Below are 23,052 nucleotides of genomic sequence, written 5' to 3'. Positions count from 1 at the left end.
AGAAACTAACAGCTGCCATTTACTGGCATCTCTTTCCTCACAAACACAAGCTTAATCTTTGACTCTTATCTTTCCAAGGCATAGCCAGGAATGTCTGTGGCACACTCAAAACATGTGGATACATCTCTCTTAAAATAAAACTCTTTGCCTAGGTAAAACAGCCTTTCTCAGGAGCTCACCTCTTGCTCTGAAATCCTAACCAAGTTTTCATGTACATCATCCCTTTCCACTGGGGTTCGGATCTGCTGTATTAACCGCTCCTCACAACTCTCCAGCCGTAGTCTGATATTTCTGACTTCAGAGATGTACAGATTGTAAATAGATTCTTCCTGCTCCTCTGATGAAAGAAACACACACATTAGCAAACAAAGCCATTATGTCATTTTCACCATGTTTTCTAATGAAATGCTTTATAAAGTCACTGTTCTACAGGTGTTTTCATAATTGGCTGAAATCCCATCAGTTTCAATTGGAATTCTGGCTATAAGGCAAACTTTAAGGAACCCTTAAATATTAGCTATTATTAGATCACCTCCTCAGACATGAAAAATTAGCATACATCTTTGACCATTCATCCCAGGCACAGGCACCACCCCTATGCAGACAACTGCTGAACTCAGTGACTGATTCTTTCAGTCAGATGGTATCAGGCACAATACTACAATAAACCTCCAGGGCTTTTTCCTTTATTTTTAAATCCTCTCTCTCAGATGAACATCTTTCCTTAAGTGAATTCTGTTGATGCCTTAATCAGCTTTGCACTACTGTTATTTCTTTAAGTCATAAGCTACTTGACAGTAAATCAGAACACATATCTGAGGCTTTCTGTTGTTACTGTACTTAAAGAGTCAAGACAGTAGTAACTACAGGTATTCTGTGGCGCAACAAAAATATCTTGGACATTTTCCTTGCCATAATAGTGTGAAAAAGTTTTCAATTCCATTATGAACTCAACAAAGTAAGCAAGGTGCATTTCCAGCATTCAAAAACAAGGAAGGCATGACTAAACAGTGAGCTGTAATGCACAGAATAGATTCTTTGATATAATTTTTTTTGTAGCATTCTGTATATTAAGTAACACATCAGTATTTTCACATAGCTCTATATACAAAGTTAAAAAAACTTAAGAGATTCTGTACTATGTAATTGTGCATACTGTTAAAATTGTGCATAGGCTCTCTAGCTGTTCAGAAGAACTAGGGCATTAACAATACAAATGTAAAACGAGTGATTCACTAGAGCTTGTATGCAGAGAGAAGTTGTATCAAGAACTACAATCTCTTTTCTGAGGACATTTTTCTACTGTTCTCAGCTAAGTTTTACCTCTTTCTGCAGACTTCAAAAGCTCTTGATAGTATTGCTTGCAAACATTAACTTCCCTTTCCAGCTGTGCTGTATCGGAGCTTGTAAAGATCTTTGACTCCTGGCTATCTTCCATAAAATCATTAAAGCGGGACTGCAAATTGCTTAGAACCTGCTGATGTTCACCTGGCAGCATCGTCTTTATCTGCAACAGATTATAAAACCCAAGGCAGGATTAGCAAAGACTCACACAGTTCCCTGTAACGCTTTTTATCGAAAACCAACATTGCCCAATTACTAAGATGGTAAAGTCAAAGAATCAAGGTTCTGAAAGTTTGCTTGTGCCTAAGTTGGAGTCCACTTGACAACTGATAGTTTACACCCACCACAAAATCCTTTTTCATCTTTAATGCCAGCAAATGGCTGCGTTAAGCCAACCCTACATCAGACACCATTTCTCCATCTACTGCCACATAGCAACAAGAAACCAGCAGAAGTCATACAAGTAGGGACACTTCAAGAATTATTTCAGATTCCTTCTTTCAAACAGCAACAGTGGGAAATACAGTGAAAATGTCATTTTGGGTATTGCAAATATTATTTCAACAGCTTGTGGACAGATAACACCAATGTTGTATAATAAACTACTGTATTAAATAGTGTTATGCTATAAATCTAACATTGTGTAATTCAGTGATCTCACACACTGTTTTAGCCAGAAAGATCTGTATCAGTACTTCATTTCTGACAAACTGATCCTAGCCAGTTATTTAACATCTGAAGTTACAGATATGTGTCAGAATAAAAAAATGCATTATGAAGGAATAGGTGTTCAGCTGAAAGACTGTCACTTCACAGCTGTTCAATCATTAGTAAGAAACTGTAGCACAAGGAAATAATGGGGGTTTTCATGAAAATTAACCTTAGCCTCATGAAGCTAACTGATCTCCCCAGATACTTCCAACATAAATTCAGAAAGCTAGACTCCTGTAGAACAAATTTCACCGATCATTCCTTTCGAGAGATCCTGTTCCTCTGACGAAAACAGGTGACTAGAGAGATCAGCACAATAAGGGTACAGGTAGCTCTCGTGACACCACCTCTCTTCTCCTTCCCCTAATGTATCTGTGGTTGCTTAAATAAATGAATAATGTTGCACAGTGGTAACCAGCATTCCCACACAGAAGATGAAGATGGCAGCAAATTATTGACCATACATTTCTGGGAACTGTAGTGAATGGCTACAAGGCCTTTCCCAGACATAGCACATACCGAGGCTACATTGCCAGCTCGAACTGCTTTAATTTCATTTGTCAGGTAATGCCAGGACACCACACTCTTCATATTTACATGTGACTCGTGCCAAAGGGCCAGAACATTCTGAAATTGCTGTTCAATCCTGAAACATAAAAAGGCTCCAACTTTAGATCACAGCAACACATGAAACGGGGAAAAGAAAGTTTAGTTGTTACTTTAACCCAAGCTTCATATAAATGTATTATTTTAAAGTGCTTTGTTTTCTTCCTACCTGTTAGCTGTATCTATCGCTTCTTTGTTTGGTGGAGGAACTGTAAAGCATACAGATGGAACCATGGCCTCATTACCACTTGGGCTAATGACTTTCCATTTAGCACGATGGGAGTTGTTTGCTAATATACACTCATCATCTTTGTAAATAGTTATCTAGTATTAACAGAAAAGCAGAACCATTTAATTACAAAATACTTCTACAAAGCCCCTCTGTATATGGTGTCAACAAATAAGCAACAGAACAAGAAAACCAATGTTCAACACAAGTATTTGCTCTTGTTTAGTAGGGTGGAAGAAATTAAGAACCCAGCATTCACCAGGAACATGGCAATTAATGAAACTTTAACTTAATTCTCACATCTCTAATTTATTTGAGGAAATTCAAGTTTCTAACCTCAATTTGTCTGTAGTCACAGATGGCTTTAATTGGGATGGATGTTTTGAGTATACAGTCAGGGTTCCTTGGCTTCAGCTGAATTATTGCCTTTGCTCTTCCCACAAGGCCTGCTACTGTGCTTTTATACTGCAAGAGTTGCTCTTTCTCTTCCTAAAACAGTTAAGAGAAGAATACGTCAGAAGAGATGGCTAGAGTACAGTGCTGCTTCTTTGATCCTTTTAAGCTTTTCTTTTCATGACTTCTTTTACTGTGTTTCTTAAAAGTAATACATTATACAAGTGTCCTTCTGAAGCCACTGTTTTCCCACATCTAGGACTTTAAAGATAAAGAAATAAATGAAGCTGTATTTTAAAGTTATGAAAAAGTCATTTCACATGGAGAGATACACTTATTTAACTGTAAGTTCTAAAAACCAATTTTTTCCCCTTCACTTTTAAGGAATAATTTTAACACATCTTTTACATTCAATTATAATCTACACATTTCCTGTTTAATTATAACTCACATTAATAGAATCCTTGAATTCTTACCATAGACTCCTGGACAAGGTCTTCCAGCCTATGAAGGCTGCTTGATCTATCACAACTATATTTTCTGTATATGGTATCTTTCAAATTTTTTAAATATTCCATGGCTTCTTTGGCATCACTGAAAAACTAGGATGAGATAAATATCGGGGTTATTTTTAAACAACCTAAAAAGTATACAAACAGCTACACGATGAAGCTTTTCTCTTCATCGCTTCATCTAGGACGTGATGCCTCTTTAAAAATAATCTTTTCTAGTAGCTTGATATGACCGCTTCACCACACAACATTACTCATGATCTCATGTCTAAAGTACTCTTCAAGAAGGCACACACTGTAAGACCAGTTATTCTCAGTACTACCTACATGCAAAATTAATTCAGCAGTTATTGAACCTTAGTTAATTACTGTTCCTGCAATGGAAATTTTTTTCTGAAGTGATTCTTACTTCCCTTAGAATTACAATTGCTTTCATACGTAAAGAACAGATGAAGCCTACAAACTGCAGCAAACTAGCTGCAAAATTCAGCAGGCACCCTGGAGCAACCATTTCATGCAGGAGGGGAAACGTGCTGCCACGCTTGGCAGTTCTGCGTGGGCACCTGCACCTCTGTACTAGGGTCCTGGGTAAGCACAACTGGGAAGGGAAATGTCCTGTGATAATCTTCGCCCTTTCTGTCCCTGAAACCTCATTTCTTAAATTCAGAATTCTCATTTCTTCCCCCCTACATTCTGCTTCTATTTGGGTAGTCCTGTAACAACCACCCACAATATGTTCTCCCTTGGGCATCACCAACCACTCTCCGCTCTACATCATCTGCAGAAGCTGTACTGATGGCAGTTGTACATGACAGGGAGAGAACATGCTTTGTTCTCAGTCTCTACTTGCAGCTGTGGCACTCTGAAAAAATGCCAGGACATATTTTCATCTGCTGTGAACTGATACAACTGCAGTGAAGACAATAAAGATCTGGTAACACTGCAGGAGCACGGCTTATCATCTAGTGATTGCATTTGACAATCGTCAATTCTACAACTGCTGTGAGACAGCAACTAGCACATTTGGTAGAACTTTTTGACTATGGAAAAATCTTAAAAACATTTCACATTTTTATTTATTTACTTTCTTACCTCGAAATATGCAGCATTTTCTCTCAAATGCTGTTCAACACAGTGACAGAGCTGAAGAATCCAGCTCCATTGTGTCTGCATTGCAGCCCTATAGGCCTTTAAGGAAGAGAGATATCTTTTACAAAAGGAAAATTAAAATTAAAACACGTATATAATTACAGAATTTTGGAAACACAAAAGTAATGTAGCGAACACAAACATCAATACCTGACCTTCTCACCCAGGAAAAACAAGCTGCAGCAAAGAAAATTCCAGTTACAAGTGAGAAAAAAACCTGTCCCTACAGCATAGTCAAACATAACAAATCTTGCCCAGAGTGGCTGTGAAATCACCATCCTTACGCGTGTTCAGAATTCAGCCATTAAAAGCCCTGACACTGTTTTAAGCATGGGCTGGACAACATCTCCTTAGGTTGCCCCAGTCTAAGCTCATCTGCAATTCTGTCTCTACTCAGTCACAATAGCTGGAATCCTGCCTAGAGAAAAATCAGATTATTACAGTAACACTGAATACACAACAAAAATAACTGATGAGGACTCGCTGCAATGTATGATTTTGTGTAGCAGTTGCACAGCAACTTAACCCCTACTCGATTGATGCCTCCTATATTGTCTGCAGGGTGCTGCCACTAGAGATGCACTGCACGAGCGCTCACCAGCAGAGGGTACTGTTGACTTTCTGAAATCAGCCAAGTATCTCAATTTTTCAGTTCCGTATGCTTCTCACGGAGTTCGAGTTTTTCCATTGGTTTCAATGAATTTCAAAATGATGCATTAATACCTAGATTCTTTTGCAGAAAAGGCATCAATTTCCTATAAATCCCCCCCCCCCCAAAAAAAAGTCCCAATATAGCATTATTGCAGACATCATAACCTTCATAATCATTTTCACTGTGATGGTCTGGTTTCATAATATGCATATTTAATATATATTAAGTATATCCCACTGATAAGAGGCCATTAGAACGGCATCTACTTTTAACTCTCAATGTTACATAAAAAGTAATTTATTATTCAAAGTAAATGTCATGAGAAGGAAGGAAGGGAGGAGTTTTCTTCATGTTTCCAATTTATGCAGATATAAACTCACTGAGCTAGAGAACCATAAAAATCCATCCTCTGGTTTTTAATTCTTATACAATAAGACAACTTTTTATTGTTTCTATTTTTACCATCCACTGTCTGTATTTACTCTTTTCTTGAAGATCTACAGGGAAAAGCATTTTACATTCCCCTTTGGAAACTTGCTATGACCCTACAACAGCTACAATAAATTTTCTAATTTTCTGTATATGGTATACCTATAATATAGAGCTTGATTCAATCCTGAAGTAAATCACATCACCTGGTCAGATTTTTAACATCCAAACACTTTTCATTATGAAACCAACCCTAAACAGTAATTGGAACCTGTACATAAGTGACAAAAAAATTCTACTGAAACTTCTTTCAGTACAATAGGGAGAAACCACATAAGGACTGTTCTGTGCCTCCAGTCGGCCAATCGGCCAATGCAATTTCTACCAACAACTGTAAAAGCTGTGTGCATGACCAGAAATATCTGTACAGACCAACTCTGGAAAATTTCGATTTTAAATCTCATGAGGGTTTTATCTAAGCAACCCAAGATGTTTTTACTTTTTTTAGAAACAAAGACAGACACAACAGCGACACAGAAGAGGTAATTAAAAAGGCCCCATTATTTAGAGTTTTGTTAATTCCTTGTGAGTTAGAACTTCCCTTCTTTTCCCCAAAAATCTAAAGTCTATTAAATCACAAAACTGTTCTCTTGTTCGTAGTTTTTACTAACTTACCTCAATGGTCAGCCTGGCTGGGTGATTCTCAAGAAGCAATTGCTCAGCTATTTCTTGAACTGATTTAATAACTTCTTCTTTTTGATCAAGTTCTCTCATTAACTCCTTTTTTTCCAGAAAAAAAAAAAAAAGAAAAAAAAAAGAAAAAAAAAGAAAATGAAACCAGAAACGTTTTAGGAATCTCTTGAATTCTAAAAGAGGATTTAAGTATTCTCTCTGTGTTACACTAGCAATACATACTGCATGGTATTCCTTTTTTCTTGTTATATTGGTGTTTCTTTCACTCCAGTCATATGCAACCTCTTCCTCTTCTTTTTCATTGAGCCATATCAGCTCTCTGGTAGCACGAGATACAAAACTGTGAAGAGTATCGAGATGTCTTTCCTGATTTCTTGACGTGTTCTTAATTAAAAAGAAAACAGATTTACAAATAGCAGAATTTAAAGCTCTTCCCTTATCAAAGATGACGTACACTGAAAAGCTGAGTGTCAGAGACGTATCACAAACTTACCAAGAGTTTTGAATACTGACTCTCCAGTTTGTGCAATTTTTCTGCATAAGTGAGTTTAAGAGGGGCAGTCATTTGGATCTGTATTTGGTATATGAGGTTAAAAGACAACAAATAGGTTACATATATTAAACTATTAGATCTACTGATTTCATGATGCATCATCTAGTGATCAGAAGTAAAACTAAGACAGTTCAAAAATTCAGCATTAGTTTATGGGTCACCCAGTAAGAAAGTAACTAAAAAAATAAAGAATATGGTGCTGTACCTCACTCATTTTAGCTTCTTTAAGGCTTGATTCAAATTCCTCAATAGCTTTGTGGACATTTTTGTGATTTTCCAAATGGCTTTCAACACTTGGTAAATCTGAACCCCATTCTGCTCGATCAAGTTGAACCTTACAAACAAGAAGGAAAAATTACCCATGACCTACAAGGAATAAATGTAATCATGAGAAGCAGACTGTTTCTATAAAGATTGCTACCTGCATTTCTTCCACCCAGCTCAATAGGTCCTGGACAAATTTCATGTTCACCTCTTCTTCTGGTAAATTCTGATCCACAAAAGCTGATTTCATAAGAGGTTTCCTGATTTGCATCAGTTTGAGTGTTTGCAGAGTCCCACTGTCTACTCCTGTCACATAGCTTTGAATTAACCGTGGTGGGATGCCTGGTGCGTAAGCGGGAGTGATGGTTGGTGTCAGTCTGGAAGTAAGACCTGATGAAAGGCCAGATGTCAAGCTGGAAGAAGTCAAAGTAGGTGTTAAACCTTGGGTCATTGCAGCATTTGATTCAGGGGTTAGATTTGTTGTAAATCCTGAGTTTAAGCTTTCAGTTATTCCTGATATCATCAGCTTTGTCTGCTCTGTTGTCAGTGCACGCCCTTTGTTGTACACAGAAGAACATTCGGTCCGTATGGCCATCAGTTCATCATGAAGCTTTGCAACTCTGTTAAAATGAAATAAATAAAAATCATTTTGATGAATGCTTATGATTAAGGTTTATCATGTTGAACTAAATAGCAATATGAATTCACATGATCTCTTACACTTTAGTTGTACTTAAATATTTATAAAAAAGCATTTCTATCAGAGGGTGTAGAGTATGTCAGCTTATACATATAAAAATACCTATAACATGGAGAAATCAGGCGATGACTAGAAAATCAGCAGGGTATGGGCACTGGCATGCACCATACACGATTCCAGTGAACAATTAGCACAGCAGAAATCTTACAAGATACTACATGTTGCGGCAGATCAAATGCTTGCAGTTAGTTCACTGCCAAGGAGTTGTTCTGGGCTTGATCCCACCCAGCCCAGGATGAATTCTGAAAAACTTCAGAGCCACTTCTTCATAGAATTGCTTTATGCTGTTTAAATGCATCTTTCTGCCAAGACTGTACACACTCTGACACATATAAGCTAATGTTACCCCACTTATTACCTGTTAAGACACCTACAGCTATCACCAGATATCCTGCCTCCATTTTTAAAATCAAAGTTAGCAAATTCTAAAAGCATTTTGGGTGCAGAAATACAAGCTAACATCTTTATACTCAGGTATCACTATACATTAAAGTCATGTTCTGATGAATGTCTTCATTTTCACAAATGTGTACTAACAGCTCTTCTTGTCTTCATTTATGGGCAATGTACCCACCAGAATACCTGATAACCTTTATTTGGGTGATCAGTGACAGACTGTCAAAGTTTATCCACAAACATAATGATTTGAATCTGTTGTCCCTAACGGGTACCCATTTACTTATTTATTTATATAAATACACTGTAAAGTACCTTTGCACAAGCTGGTCTGCCTGATAGTATTTTCCATCAGTAAGAATTTGGGTGTTAATCAATTGCTGGCGGAGAAGGTTCTCAGATTCAAGAAGATAACCAGCTATCTCTGCTTCATGTTGGAACTGGAGCCCTGACTCCAATCGCTTGGTGTCCTGAATAAATAAGAGAAAGCCATTAAGCCCTGTAGCTAAACCAAACAGAAATTAACTATTAAGAATTCCTAATACTTCTGTAAAAACTTCTGATCTTGAAACAACTGCAAAGCTTTTTATCTAACTACTGACAAAAAAAAAAAAAGTAACAGAATTCACTCAAGGCAATTTTTAGTATTTTCTCAAAGAAATGCCAAATTAACAGTACATTGCAAGTAAAAGTAGCAGCTATTAACTACGCACTCAAAAATCCTAACGGGGTTTTTTTTGTTTGTTTGTTTTTTAAGAAGCCATTCCACTGCATTAAGTTCATGAACACAGACAAGTAAAATCACCAAGTGACTTACAGACTGCAGAGCATTCCGAGCAAGTATTAGCTTTTCTTCACAGCTCCGGCTGTCCCGCTGAATTCTGTTTGCAATCTGCTGCAGCATTTCCAACCTAGGTAATGCCAGAACATTTCAGAAAAATAAATAAGCATAAATACTATTTATATTTTCTATATATGTTACATGACTTTAAAAACAAACAAACAGCATCTAACACAAAGCAGAAATACATATGCCAAGTTACCTGTTTCCTTCTAAGGTGCCATTACCAAAGCTTATACAAGATTTAATCAGTGTGGGACCACAATTAACAGAAAGGAAATTCTCGTTAGAGTCAACGCTGGTTCGAGCACTAGTACTGTTGCTAAATACCGAATCACTGCTGTGATAACTATAACTACTGCTATTCATTTTTACGTCCAGAGCAAGGTCCTTCTGGCTGTTTACATTTGCTGAAAAATTAAAAGATAAATCTCCTACAAAATGTACAGCTTCTAGGGATGAAATTTCACTACTGGCTTTTGAAACACCCAGCACTCCTCCTTTAAATAGGCTTCAGTACACATATTCAAAACCCAGCAATTAATATTCTGCCAGCTCTTCAAAGGATTTTACCTGGGGCTATGTACGCTACCTTGCTTTTGGCTTCCCTACCTTGCACATTAAAGCTTTGCAAGTACAGACTAGGCAGCAACATTAGGGCGTTTCTAGGAGATAGACAAGCCAAATACTTTATTTAAGTGTCACTAAGTATCTGTAAGCCAAATAAGACCTTAAAGAAGTCCGTGCAGTGTTGCTCAGACTCTTCAATGAAAAGTTTCAAAAAGGAGTGAAGTGAGAACTCCACGGTCCACAGTATGCTACAAAACACTTCCAGGTTGGGCTGACTCCTTTAAGTGGAACTGCACAATAAAACTGGGGGGAATATCATGGTTAATCAGCACATACCAATATAATCTGAGACACCTGTACACCATCCAACCCACCAGCATTATTCCACTGCCCAAGTATGCATGTTTACTAACTGCCCTGTCCCACTAATCTGTCCTCCTGCAAATTTCCCTTCAGCTTGTTCCATATTCCGAGCTAAGTGCTTCTTGCTGTTTTGACCACAAAACAAGTAAGAAAAATCTGATGACTGCCCTTGAGTTTACATTTTAACACAGATTTTGGATTAGGGATGTTTTTTTCAGTATTTTATGCCCTGCTTTTCAGACCTCCTGAAAACCACACCCACACCATGATTCTGTTTACACAGAAGAGCACAGCAAAGGCATAGCCACACCCCTGCAGTAATGCCAAACTCTGCTAGTTGTGCAAACCAGAACTCAGTTTGGCACTCTCCTCACTGACATCATACTAATTTCGATCTCATACAGCAATCCAGCCATGTTGTCAATCTGTGTTGATACATTCAGATGTATTCACAAGACTTGCAATATTTAGGATTTGCCAAATTTCAATATTAGCCAAGGTCACATTTTTGCCACAACCAAATCCCAGCCCAGGAACTGTATCACAACCTCATTATTATTGAGATGAACTAGCGACCAATACAACAAACATGGACCAAGTTCTTCTGTCCAGATCAGCCAACAATTTTAACTTGGTCACTAAGCCAGAATCACTTAATCAGCTTTTCTCTCTCATTTTACAGTGACCACCACATGAAGTGATCCATCACCATATGACCTGTCACTTTAAGTGTTTACCAATCCTGAAATACGGGAAGGAGTTTATGTTTATGTTTGGTTTATCCTGTGCTCAGTCTATCTGAATAAAAAAGTAAAAACAAACTAATGTCATTTCTACACGTTCTCAACAAAGATAATCCAGCTTTCAGCAAGTATGAACAGGATTCCTTTTGGCAAAGGCAGGCACTAACTTTGCTTTTGGCAGGTCAGGACAGACTAACCTATGAAGTCTAGTAAGCTGTATTTCTTTTGCTCCTTTCCAGTGTTCTGCTCTGCACAAGGTGGGACAACCTTGTATTCCTCCATAGGGACTTCTTCCGCAGCAGGGAGCTGTGAATCAGCACCTCACATTGAACCTGACATTGCTCTTGCCTTTGTAAGCATGACACATACTTAACTCTGACTGTAGTTAGGATCTTCTCTGGCTAAAATCTGTCTTTCTGATGACTTCCTACACAATGACCTGGATTCTTCACAATTTCAGTCACCTAAACCAGAGAGAATAATCACCCTGTTGTCACCAGAGAGTCAGTGCCAGGATACTCTATAAGTGGTTCCATTCTTACGAGTTTCTTTTGGGTGCTTAAAGTTAAGCAGAATGAATCCAGACCCAGGTCTATACCCCTACCTGCAGGTAGAAGCCCTATGATTCATTTAACTTAGATAAAAGTTTGGGGTTTTGTTTTTAATTAATGAATGGATAGCACCTGTGTCTGCCACAGAACTCAAAAGAGGTACCATTAAAAAGAAAAAATGCTCTAAGACTGCATCAAGGTTTTAAACTCGCTCAACATGTTATTAGTGATGTTCCAAACAGTATCACCCATTCTACTACCATGGAAGACTCCTATGCACTTTGCACGTCTGAAGACTGTGCTCTTGAGTACAGCCAAGTTTTAAATAACCTCAGAACAGACTGTTAGCCCACAGTGCTATGTACCAAGTGAAATATACATTTCATGTAAAGAATGAGGGTGTTGCTTATATGAAATCAAGTCCAAATGAGACAGCAAAGTGGTATGAACATAGCTCTGACTAACTGTACAAAGAAGGTGCTTATATTTGTGTTTAAGTGTGTTGATGATCTGAGGCACAGATACTATTCATCATGACCTTCTGAAACCACCCAAGTTATTTCCATCTGGATCTGCTTCTGTGAAGTAGATAAAGAAATTCAAGCCTTGAACAAAGGCAAAATTAGTTGATCTAGAAAAGTAATGTGGATGTTACCAGGGAAGATGACATCTACAATTTTCAATACAAATTAATCCAACTGAAAAGGTATTAACCAAGCCTGACAAACATTCACTAGCATACCTCTCCACTTCAGGCCGAAGGGTCTTGTCTCTTTCCAGCATGGCAATAATAAGCTTTCCCCATTCTTTTTCTGTGTCATTTGGGTGGTAGCCTTGAGGAAGCTTGATGCGTCCAAATTCTATCCAGACCTTAGCAATCATACATATTTGTTATTTTAAGCCACAGAAAATGAACTTTATACATTTTAATGCTTGTTAAAACTTACCTCTAGCAGTTTATATAGCTGTTGAATTTTTACTATATCTGCCTCCTTTGGTGGAATTTCTGTTTCTTTAAACTGTAAATATTGTTTATAAAGTGCCTACAGAAACACAAAAACCATCATCAACTTTTTTTTACAGTGAATGTAACCCTACTTCCCAAATTCTCCCTTAATATTCTTCATCAGCTTCTGTTCTTACACTGTTCTACTTGAGTTCTACAAAAAATGATCAGTGACAAGCTAAAGATTAGCTTTTGATTGTTCATAATGTACTCTGAAAAGGTTAAGGAGTAGTACTGTTTTATACTCGATTACATACATCAACAGGCACTTCATTTGTTCAAGCATGCTTTTGAGTCAGTGAGATAAAGTGTCATTCCAACAAAGAGTTTAAGACATGACGCCTCACCTTCAATTCCACGGGATTGTTGGGAAACGTTCTGTCAGACATTATCGTGACATGATGTCTGATCCACTGCATGAGGTAGTTCACCATATTCTGATATTCAACCCATTTGACTTCAACATCCTACCAAAAAGCACAACCCAGATCACAGGTCAGAAGAAAATAATCTGAGGGCTCATTTTTGCTTTATCTTTGACTCTGAAGTGTTCACACACATAGAAAATAGATTTCTAAACCCTGCAACTCTGAACCAATATTTACTTACTCATTACAGTTCATTTAAAGCTTCCAAATACATGATTTTACTCTCTAGTTTTGGTCCTAAATAATTCCACTGGAAACAAAACATTTTCTACTTTAATAAACCTCAAACTGATCAGAATTAGAGAGGCACAATTTGTAGGTCCACGACTGAAAAGTAAGAGCTTTCACTCTTATCTTTCTCCAACTTCAGGTATTTTGGTTTAAACTTTTTGCTTTTGTCCAGAACTTGAAATGCCTGCTAAGCCTCTAAAATCTCAACCTGAAAAACCATGTGACAGAGGAGTGTGACAGATGATCCAGCTAACATTCTGAAATCAAAAACTGTGTTAATGAAGCTCACACACTGCACAAGTATTTTTCTCCTACTTACATTTGCACTAATGCCTTCACCACCTTCTGGTACTTTGGGAAATGCATCATAAAGTGATGACACGTACGTTATTACTGACTTCTCATCGGGTGAAGAAACATCAACATCTAAAAGAGCAAGACAGAACAGTACTGTATCATGTAGTTGTAAGAATGCCCACAAATATGCTACAACCTGCAGGCAGATTGGATTTTATTTTAACGTTAGGGTTTTTGCAACAAAGCCCTTTGCAGTTATCTTACCTTCAGGATCCAGAAGTCTGGCAACACCAAGTTTTTCTGCTACAAAAAAAGCATGTTCTAAATTTGCAAGGTTGCTTTGAACAGCAACGGTATTCATGTCTATCAGGTCCGGCCTGTCAAATAAAAAAAGTAATACTTGATTACAACTCTTTCCCACGTTTAAATTACTGCTGTATTAGTAAATCAAACCAAGACCATGGATAGATACAGCAACAGACCTTTCATTAAGAAAAATTTCATTAAAATCAGGTGAAGCAACTGAGGTCAGTGCTAAGTGACAAACACAAGCAGCAGGCAACTACAACACTTTCTGTTCCTTATCTACAAGGTAAATGTTTTAGCCATCCCTTTTATATATACATATATATATGTATGTATGTACGTATTTTCTTATGCATGTTTCTTAATGTACACTGCCATTCTACTATAGCACCTTCTCCTTTCCACTGCCCTTAAGGAGGTTAAAGTCACTTTTCCCTTAGGACCCATTTCCATGAGGAAGTTCATTTCTACTGCCTTTACAACTTTTAGTCATCCTGCATCAAACTTTCCAGCACATGTTAGAACCCACACAGAAACAAGTTCTGTCACAAAAACATCAGTTCAGCCTGGAAGACAGTTGTTCTCACTGGGCTTTAAGAAAGTTGTTCAAACTGCACTGAAGCCCTGCTTTTGGTTAAACATTGCTGCTGGTTCTCTTGCACACAACCCTCAGCCCATGCACTTACACCTTCACACCCTCATCCTGCTGAATTCCACTGCCAGCCACAACACTCTTGTTTTAATGGAATACTTCTCTTAAGCCAGTCTCATCTATAAACATTTTTAAGGCCCATAAGTATCATCCTGTACCAGCAACACTACTTTTATGTTTAAAATTACTGTAAAACTTCAAATTAATAGTGTCCTTTAGGTTTGCTATGTGGCACTTGGCTTTTAGATCTTGCAATTCTCAGGGCAGTGTGTTACTGTCTGTCTCTTTCAGCACAGGGTATCCTCTCAGCCATAACAACTAAAAGGAAGAAGGGATTTTCAAAGATGCTAAGCAAAAACTCAGCTCACTGAAGCTAACTAGAGTCACAGGGGTCTGAAACTGTTGATACTGAAATCCTACACTACTGAAAACCAGTCCCACACTGAAGAAAGAAACCCTAAAACAAAACCCTGTAAGAAAAAAACATGACATCTAAACTTTCGTGAACAACTCACTCCTTAAATTTTCTCATTTTCTAGAAAAACTATTTTCTTAGTTTTACCTACCAGAAGCTTTGAATTATTGCAACAGAGGGAAATAAAACTGTTAAATATTCACATTGCTCAAAACGAATGGTACCACTTCATTTGACAACACCCCAGAATTCCCTTGATCACAAAAAGGTGAAACTCAATACAAGCTTGTCTTTTAACTAACGACAGGTGCACTGTAAATAAAAATGTTTTTCTTTTCAGCCATTTAGAATCCCTGGTTTCTTTGTGTTCTTTAGAAGACAAGTCTACAAGACCGGTAACAATACTGCACCTATTATTTCTTGAAAGAACATTTAATTAATAATAAAACTTAGGTGGTGTAAAAAGAAACATAATCCTCCTAAACCATCAGGACTTTCCACTTCCAATATGCTTAGTGGGAGCATGACCAAGCTCATGCTATTCTGCTCTGAATCTGAGTGCAATGGAAACAATGCAACAAAACCAATATCATCTGTTGCTCTCAGCAGCACAGAAAATCCATGAAAAATAAAAGGCAGTACTAGAAAAGGAAACAGAGAACTCCAGTCTCTTATTTCAGCCACAATAATGGAGATAGTATGAGTAATAAAGATCACTTTCACAGCACAGTTTTGACAAGAGAAGCAGATTTCTGTAAGTGTATACTGGTGGTTTGGTTATTTTTTTTCTCCTGCCTTCTTTACATTTGTTTCACACTTGATAAAAATGGCTCAAGAATCACTTAAGATGCCTGTTTGATTGCCAGCTCTCAGAACAAGAAATTACAAGTTACTGTAAAAGCCTTGACTATTTCCAGAAAATGCGCTGCAAGCTGTAGAGATACTGACATGATAATCTCAGAATATGAAGAGGAGGTAAGGTTCTCTTCTGTATCTCACAGTGATACAGGTAAAAAAACTGATGAAAACAACTGCTCTCGAGTAATATACCTTAAATGATATATTACTCAAAAATCACAGATATCTGTGAGATGCCTCCCCGCCTTTTTAAACATACCTATCACTGCAACTCCTACCAGCATAGGGTTATTTCAGTTCCCCTTTAAGAACAAGAGAGAAATGCAATGAACACTGTTGTTTTCAGTTAACTATACACTTAACACACAGCATACCGACTTAGGTTAACCAGTCTGTATCTAAAGTTTTGATCTACCAGAAAATACTACAGAAGACAGCATTCACCTCTGTCTTCGGCTGTCTAAAGCAGAGGCTTAACAGCTGACGGAGAACAAGCCCACTGATAGTTTATAAAAGGGAAAAGGCAGGTATTATGTCTTGAATACAAAAGCACCTGGTACTGACCACGGGAAGCGCACGCTGCCAGGGGCTTGGGACTTCCACTCTCTGCAGGTCACCTTTTTTTCTTCACAAATAGTAGAGGGATACATTGCAAAGCCACAGGAAAAGGAGCTTACCTCCCAGAGCTCACTAAAAGCTTTTTTTTAGTCCCAGAATAATACATCCAAAAAACATGCCATAGGAAATCAGATTGCAACACTGTTCCCTTTGTTTAAGAGTGTTTTCTCGTGATTTTAAATAAAAGTAATTTTTATCTGCTGTAAGCTGGCAGAGATATCTGTACACTAACTAGGTACATGTGAATTTGCATTTGAGCATTCCCATGTAGTTTTCAGTGCTGCAATCACTGAACACCATCCTTCTCTGAAGAAACAAGGGAATCTGGTATTATCAAGCATAGACTGTACACAGTGAGCGTTGTGGGACTGTATAATAAAGGCTGGCAATTATTTTCCAGTATCTTTAGCATTCCATTTCTCCTTTGAACTCTGAAATGCTACTAACTGCTTAAACTGCAATTGTGATGAGTATCATTCTAATACATATTTATCTAATTGTCTTAATTGAAGTAAACATTAGATTTACCATTAGCACCATCCATCATGGCAAACATTTCCACTTTTAAGGCTAAAAAGAAAGTACATGAGTTTTGTAGAAGCTATTTGTCATGTAGTATAAATATTTTACATCAATTTGCATAAACTATTAAGTGGTTTTATACACAACCAAGAACTAAATTAAATGCACGTTAAGTAAAAGATGATGACTCTACCTTCTGTCATAATACTGTGAGTCATCTTATGGCAGATTTTTCAGTGGGCTGGGCCCTTGCCATCAAAACACACACATAAACATCCCGAACACCAGCCGGGTTGGAACATTCCATGCAAAGGAGATGCTTCTGCTGCAGGCACACCTAAGTCAAGGAGTTTGGCTTCCACATCGCAAATCATTAATCATTTCATTTATAAAAGATTGGTGGCTGCCATCTGAGATCTTAGTGTAGGTGTTAGAAATTAGACACAATTTGTATCAGAAGCGAGGGGGGAAAAAAAGGTGTGATTAATTTCAATTAGGAAGCTGACAAAATTATGATCAACAAGAAAACAAATAGCACCACATAGGGAAGCAAGTGAAATGGATAAAATGCAACCTTTCTACTTTGGAAAGACTCCTTGAAATCAAAGACTTATGCATAATAAACAAAGTTAGGCATGTGTAGATTTTCCCATAGGCAGAATCTAACACATAGTAAACCAGTAATATTCCAGAGTAATATGAGCGAGTAAGATTACAGAGTAATAGTCCACATGAAAATACTGTTAAACATGTTCACAAGGCTAACTAACAAGCCTGAAGCTATTTACATGAACCATCTAAGGTGTTCAATTTACACAGTTCTGTTTTGGTCAAAACCCTGGATGCTGCCTGAGTAATACCTAATATGAAAATGTATTTCTTTCTTGGCTTATATTGAGCAGAAGTATTAATATAGTGAGTTTCAAGCAGAACTCTCAGAGAAAACATGACTGAAGATGCAGAGTGAAACCTACATGTCACTACAGTCCATTTAGCTTTTCCACTGCTGTCTTTAGAAAATGCCTATAAAAATTAAATAAATTCCTGGCTTCATTGTTCACAGACAATTGAAAAGGACAGGTGCCAGACAGACTCATGCATTTTTTAGGGATGGGAAGACTCCTGAAACAAAGACAATGCCAGAATACAGAGTCATAAAATAAATTTATAAAAAAGAATAGAGACTTCTCAGCAGAAAGGGTTCAACATACATTTCAGAAGAGGCAAGAGATATATAATAATCTACTCTAGAGATTTCGCTTAATAGCAGAAAAATTACCAAGAAAGGAATCAGAAAATAGGAAATGTCCATGTAAAACAGACACGTTAGCTCTATCCCTTCTAACACATATCTCCTGTTACTTCCCCAGGAAATCTATAAACAAGATGATGAAGCAAAATCAATTTATTATTCAACCTACTATATAGTAACAGCTACCATTTAACCTATCCCTTAACAGAGCCTCAAAAACACTAGAAAATATTTATGCCAGCTTGTACATAGAGTCAATGTTTGGGAGGCTACTGAAGAATGTGTCTCCATGTCAGGTACAAGCCCAAGTCTTTTTCAAAACAAGCTTGCCAAAGAGCCTGTTTTGGAAAGACTGAGGCATTAACACCATGAGAATAACTCCCAGCATTCAACTAACACATACTACTATCCTTGTGACCTATGTATTTCTATTGATGCTCAATGTTTGCAGATGCAGTGCTCTGTACATTGTCAATGACCATGAGATCTACTTACAGAGTTGGAGGTATGCTTTGGTAATATATATGCCTACCACAGTTATTTTCCTGATTTTTTTTTCCATCATTGCATGGGAGCTTCAATATAAAGGGAATAATATTCTATCTTCTTAGGGAATAAAAGGCCATAAAGGACTAGCTGTGTTCAGTAACCCTGTTTCAGAGAACTTGGAAACCCGAGTTTCAGGGAGCAGACTAAAGTCAGATTTCTTTCCACACAGTCGGATCACTTACAGAGGAGGAAGAGGAGAGTTCCTCTTCAAAAAAATGTTAAGCGTGACTTTGTGGCATGAAGGAGGAACAGATGTCCTCCATCATCAGAATCAAGGACCACAATGCAGACACACAGCACAAGGTTCTGCAGCATGTTCCTTGGTGTCAAAAACCCCATGCTGAGGAATTGAGGTACAAAATTGACTCCCAAGTCAACAATATCTTCCACTATACCCTAGGCCACCTCCCTTTCAGAAGGTCTGGATTCCATACCAAATTGTGGATTTTTCTCAGATAACAATATACATAGCTAATTCAGATAATTAATTTTATCATGCATGTCCTTGATTTGATAAGCAAAGTTTAGATAAGCCTCCTGACCCACCTTTGTTAGCACAGCAAAACTTCACCTGACACTTGCCATACCGATTTAGATAAAGACACAATTGAGGCATTGTAACATCAAAGACCTATTAGTTAAACATGGGCTTCAGCTTCAGCCATGCCTAAGGAGCCCTTATCACAACTTGGCAGTAGGTCTGCAATGTAGATTTCAAGCTCAGTACATACAACAATGAAACTAGAAAGAATCTCAGCCAGTCCTTGCACCAACTTTAAAACCAGATTTTACATTCTCTTTGTAATATGAGATGGTTTTGTCATGACAAAACCAGAAATGGTACAGTAACTGTGAAAACATTTTGCCTACGGTAAAATTTGAATAGGATCAGGCTCGTAGCTGTTAACCTCAACCCACACTGCAATCCACAGAAATAATCATAAACAACATGCCCTTCCTTAGAGTGTTTGAATACCAAAGAGACTATGAAGAAACCCAACCAAATGATCTGTCTGTTCTGCTCCCCCAGACCCTAGCAGTGATGGCCTGACACACTGGCTTCCTGGTGGTATTAATACAGTTACCAAGAGGGAAGAAGGGTGAGGTATTGCAATGAGTTCAGAAGATTTCCCAAAGGCTTCTTGAGCCATCCTGCCCGAGAGGCAACCATTTCTACATGTGACACAAATTTGCCAAAAGCACTGCTAGAAGACCAAGACCTCTTGGTCATGGGCACATATGCCACCACTGCTCAGACACCATACTCTTTTGGATAAAAACAACTGACACCCTTAAGAAAAACCTGGCCTTTCAATCCAAAGTTTTACTTTTCACTTTATCTCCATTTGACCTAAGCAAGAGAATAGCTTTGATTTCATCACAGTATTTATTTTTTTTTTCCTCAGTTATTACAAAAAGAATCACAGAATGGTTTGGGTTGGAGGGTACCTTAAAGATCACCTAGGTCCAACCCCCCAGCTGCATGGGCAGCAACACCTTCCACTAGGTCAGGCTGCTCAAAGCCCATCCAGCCTGGCCTTGAACACTTCCAGAGACAGGGCAGCCGCAACTTCTCAGGGAAACCTGTGCCAGTGCCTCACCATCTTCACAGTAAGGAATTTCTTCCTAATGTCTAATCTATATCTACCCTCTTCCAGTTTAAAGCCATTACCCCTTGTCTTATCCCTACATGCCCTTGTAAGAAGTCTCTCTCCAGCCTTTTTGCAGGTCTTCCCCTTAGGTACTGGAAGCTGCTCTAAGGTCCCCCTGGAGCCTTTTTGCTCCAGGCTGAACAAGCCCAACTCTCTCAGCCTGTCTTCACAGCAGAGGTGCTCCAGCCCCCGATCACCTTCATGGTCCTTCTCTGGACTAATTCCAATAGGTCCATGTCCCTCTTGTGTTGGGACCCCAGAGCTGGATGCAGTACTGCAGGTGGGGTCTCACAAGAACAGAGTAGAGGGGCAGGATCTCCTCCTTCGATCTGCTGGTCACGCTCCTCTTGATGCAGCCCAGCATACAGTTGGCTTTCTGGGCTGCAAGTACACACTGCTGGCTCATGTTCATTTTCCCATCGACAAACACCCCGAAGTCCTTCTCTGCAGGGCTGCTCTGAATTTCTTCCCCTCCCAACCTGTAGTTGTGCTTGGGATTGCCCCAGCCCAGGAGCAGGACCTTGCACTTGGCCTTCCTGAACTTGACAAGGTTTGCATGGGCCCATTTCTCAAGCCTGTCAAGGTCTCTCTGTATGGGACTGTTGGCTTTCATTCAGCTGCTGCTTTGCAGTAGGATCCAGCAAAATATACACAAGGATCATTTTAAGTCCAGATCTGAAATTCATCAACCCAACTGCCTGGAAGTCTTCCATCTAATACCTACTAAGACTAACCACCACACAAGGTGTTAATATTGCAGGCCTGCTTCCACTTCCATTTTGATACAGTCTTCACTAAGATACATCAAAGAATTTTTCGGAGTGCATTCGATTAAACTGCAGCTGAGGTTATGTGCTATTTCTAAACCCATTAGTTACATGTATATGCATACTCAGGCAAATTACATTAAAGACATGTCTGCTTATCAATATTTTTAATCACCCTAAATGCTGTTTATCTTTTCCCAAATTGTCAATTCTCAATGTCAAGTTTGTTTCTTCTACATAACAAATACTGTTGGAAATAGTAACTACCATGCTTCTGAACAATGAGGCAGGTGGGAAGCTGGGGGTAATGCAACCCCACTCACATTTTCTTTTTGTTAAAGCTCGGTAACAATAAATTATGAGTCACAAAACAGCAAGCTGAAACTAGCAAACCCAGCTAATCTCTTTACTTAAAACATATCCCCTAGCATTTTAAGGCTTGACACTGTGTAATATTTAGTTTCTTTCTCATTCATTCCCCCAGGGTGTTCCAACATGTTACTGCAAATTGAGGCATCGCTATCCCTCCCCTTAAGGAATGTGTTCATGTCAGTACCTGATCAGGTGCAACACGTTTTAATATTGGAGGGATGCCACATGCACTGCAGCCAGGAGCTTAGTGTTCAATTAACTATATATATACAGCAAATCGTTCTGAGTAAGGTTGAAACAGCTTGTTCTAAACTAGAACAGTTATTTAGCAGGCAGGAATCTAGCTTGTTGCACTCCAAAAAACATCCACTTATTAATCCTGACAGTGCACGGAGTTATGAAAGTAATAGTTTAAAAGAAAAGCACTGTAACCCTGCAAAATTTGTCTCTCTCACTCTGTCTAGCATTTATGGAGCTGTCATGCTGCTGTTGCCTTGGGGACATGTTCTTTGCTGCAGCTTCTATTCCTCCCACATGAAGCACCCAGTGTACATACACTCTTTGTGTCCTTCCTTCGCTGTTAGCCTCTGTTCCTCTTTTGTTTGGGAATAGTAAAACCATTTTCTCCTCACTCTCTCTGTAAACCATATACAACTTAAAAACTGCAGGCATCATTAAGGTTTTGCACAAAGTTTACCAGTAGAAAAGGCTGCTTTGGATCAGATCCCCACATTTCTTTAACAGTATAGTAAAAAAACTTTTTCTTCAAACTTGTGCTCAAAATGCATCCCTTTGAAGACTCACACCACTTCCCCTCTCTGTAGCACTTCTAACACTTACCATTCTTGTTAAGTAGTGCCAAAATTTTAGACAACCGTCTGCATGTGGTCTTGGCAAGCCTTGGTATAGCATTACACAAAATAACCTTGTTTGTTTTCTTGTCTCAAACCCTTCATGTGTAAACTACAGTCCTCCTTGCTTGTCGGACTGCTGCCTGACCTAAACACAGTTTATCCACTTTTTTCCTAACCATTCTGAATGGTTGCTGAAATTCACCAGAAGTCCAGGTATAACTGGACATGTCTATGCTGAAAGTTGACAAAAGGTCAGACCATGTGCCCATGACTTTCTAATTGCTAGTCCTTCCCATTGCAGCGCCATGGCCCATTGCAACCCACACCCTCCCAGGCAACACATAAGCCCAGTTCAGGGGGCAGCATTGACCCAGGACAGCTTTCAAGGCTTCATTTACTAGAACAGACCTAACACTTGAGACTAGACCTTAAAAAACAGCTTTATCTGGAAACTGAGCCTGCAGTGCTTCCTGAACAGACACTGTTTTTCACCACACAAGCACCACTGGGGCTA

The 23,052-nt window shown here is 38.5% G+C and overlaps 1 protein-coding gene across 7 annotated transcripts in view; it reads right to left on the bottom strand.

Annotated features, from left to right (window-relative positions):
- The window catches only part of DST (dystonin), a 296,486-nt gene that overhangs the window by 135,839 nt on the left and 137,595 nt on the right, over positions 1-23,052 (bottom strand). For all 7 annotated transcript variants that reach the window (XM_061460566.1, XM_061460567.1, XM_061460568.1 and 4 more), the window contains 19 exons: positions 13,986-14,098; positions 13,744-13,850; positions 13,113-13,232; positions 12,707-12,802; positions 12,502-12,629; positions 9,509-9,602; positions 9,007-9,161; positions 7,693-8,155; positions 7,477-7,605; positions 7,212-7,289; positions 6,941-7,102; positions 6,701-6,805; positions 4,888-4,983; positions 3,760-3,885; positions 3,227-3,379; positions 2,831-2,985; positions 2,575-2,701; positions 1,324-1,507; positions 180-337 (listed from right to left, as the gene is read on the bottom strand). In XM_061460566.1, coding sequence (XP_061316550.1) covers positions 180-337; positions 1,324-1,507; positions 2,575-2,701; positions 2,831-2,985; positions 3,227-3,379; positions 3,760-3,885; positions 4,888-4,983; positions 6,701-6,805; positions 6,941-7,102; positions 7,212-7,289; positions 7,477-7,605; positions 7,693-8,155; positions 9,007-9,161; positions 9,509-9,602; positions 12,502-12,629; positions 12,707-12,802; positions 13,113-13,232; positions 13,744-13,850; positions 13,986-14,098 — 2,749 coding nt within the window. The remainder of the gene's footprint in view (positions 1-179; positions 338-1,323; positions 1,508-2,574; positions 2,702-2,830; positions 2,986-3,226; positions 3,380-3,759; positions 3,886-4,887; positions 4,984-6,700; positions 6,806-6,940; positions 7,103-7,211; positions 7,290-7,476; positions 7,606-7,692; positions 8,156-9,006; positions 9,162-9,508; positions 9,603-12,501; positions 12,630-12,706; positions 12,803-13,112; positions 13,233-13,743; positions 13,851-13,985; positions 14,099-23,052) is intronic.

This window comes from Pezoporus flaviventris, unplaced genomic scaffold (genome assembly GCF_033815535.1).
Source record: "Pezoporus flaviventris isolate CSIRO_AGI_PZ_B2104156 unplaced genomic scaffold, CSIRO_AGI_Pfla_v1 ptg000031l, whole genome shotgun sequence".
In the NCBI taxonomy this organism is placed as follows: Eukaryota; Metazoa; Chordata; class Aves; order Psittaciformes; family Psittacidae; genus Pezoporus; species Pezoporus flaviventris.
The sequence above is the reverse complement of the archived record's forward strand: the minus strand, read 5'-3'. Positions and strand labels throughout refer to the sequence as shown.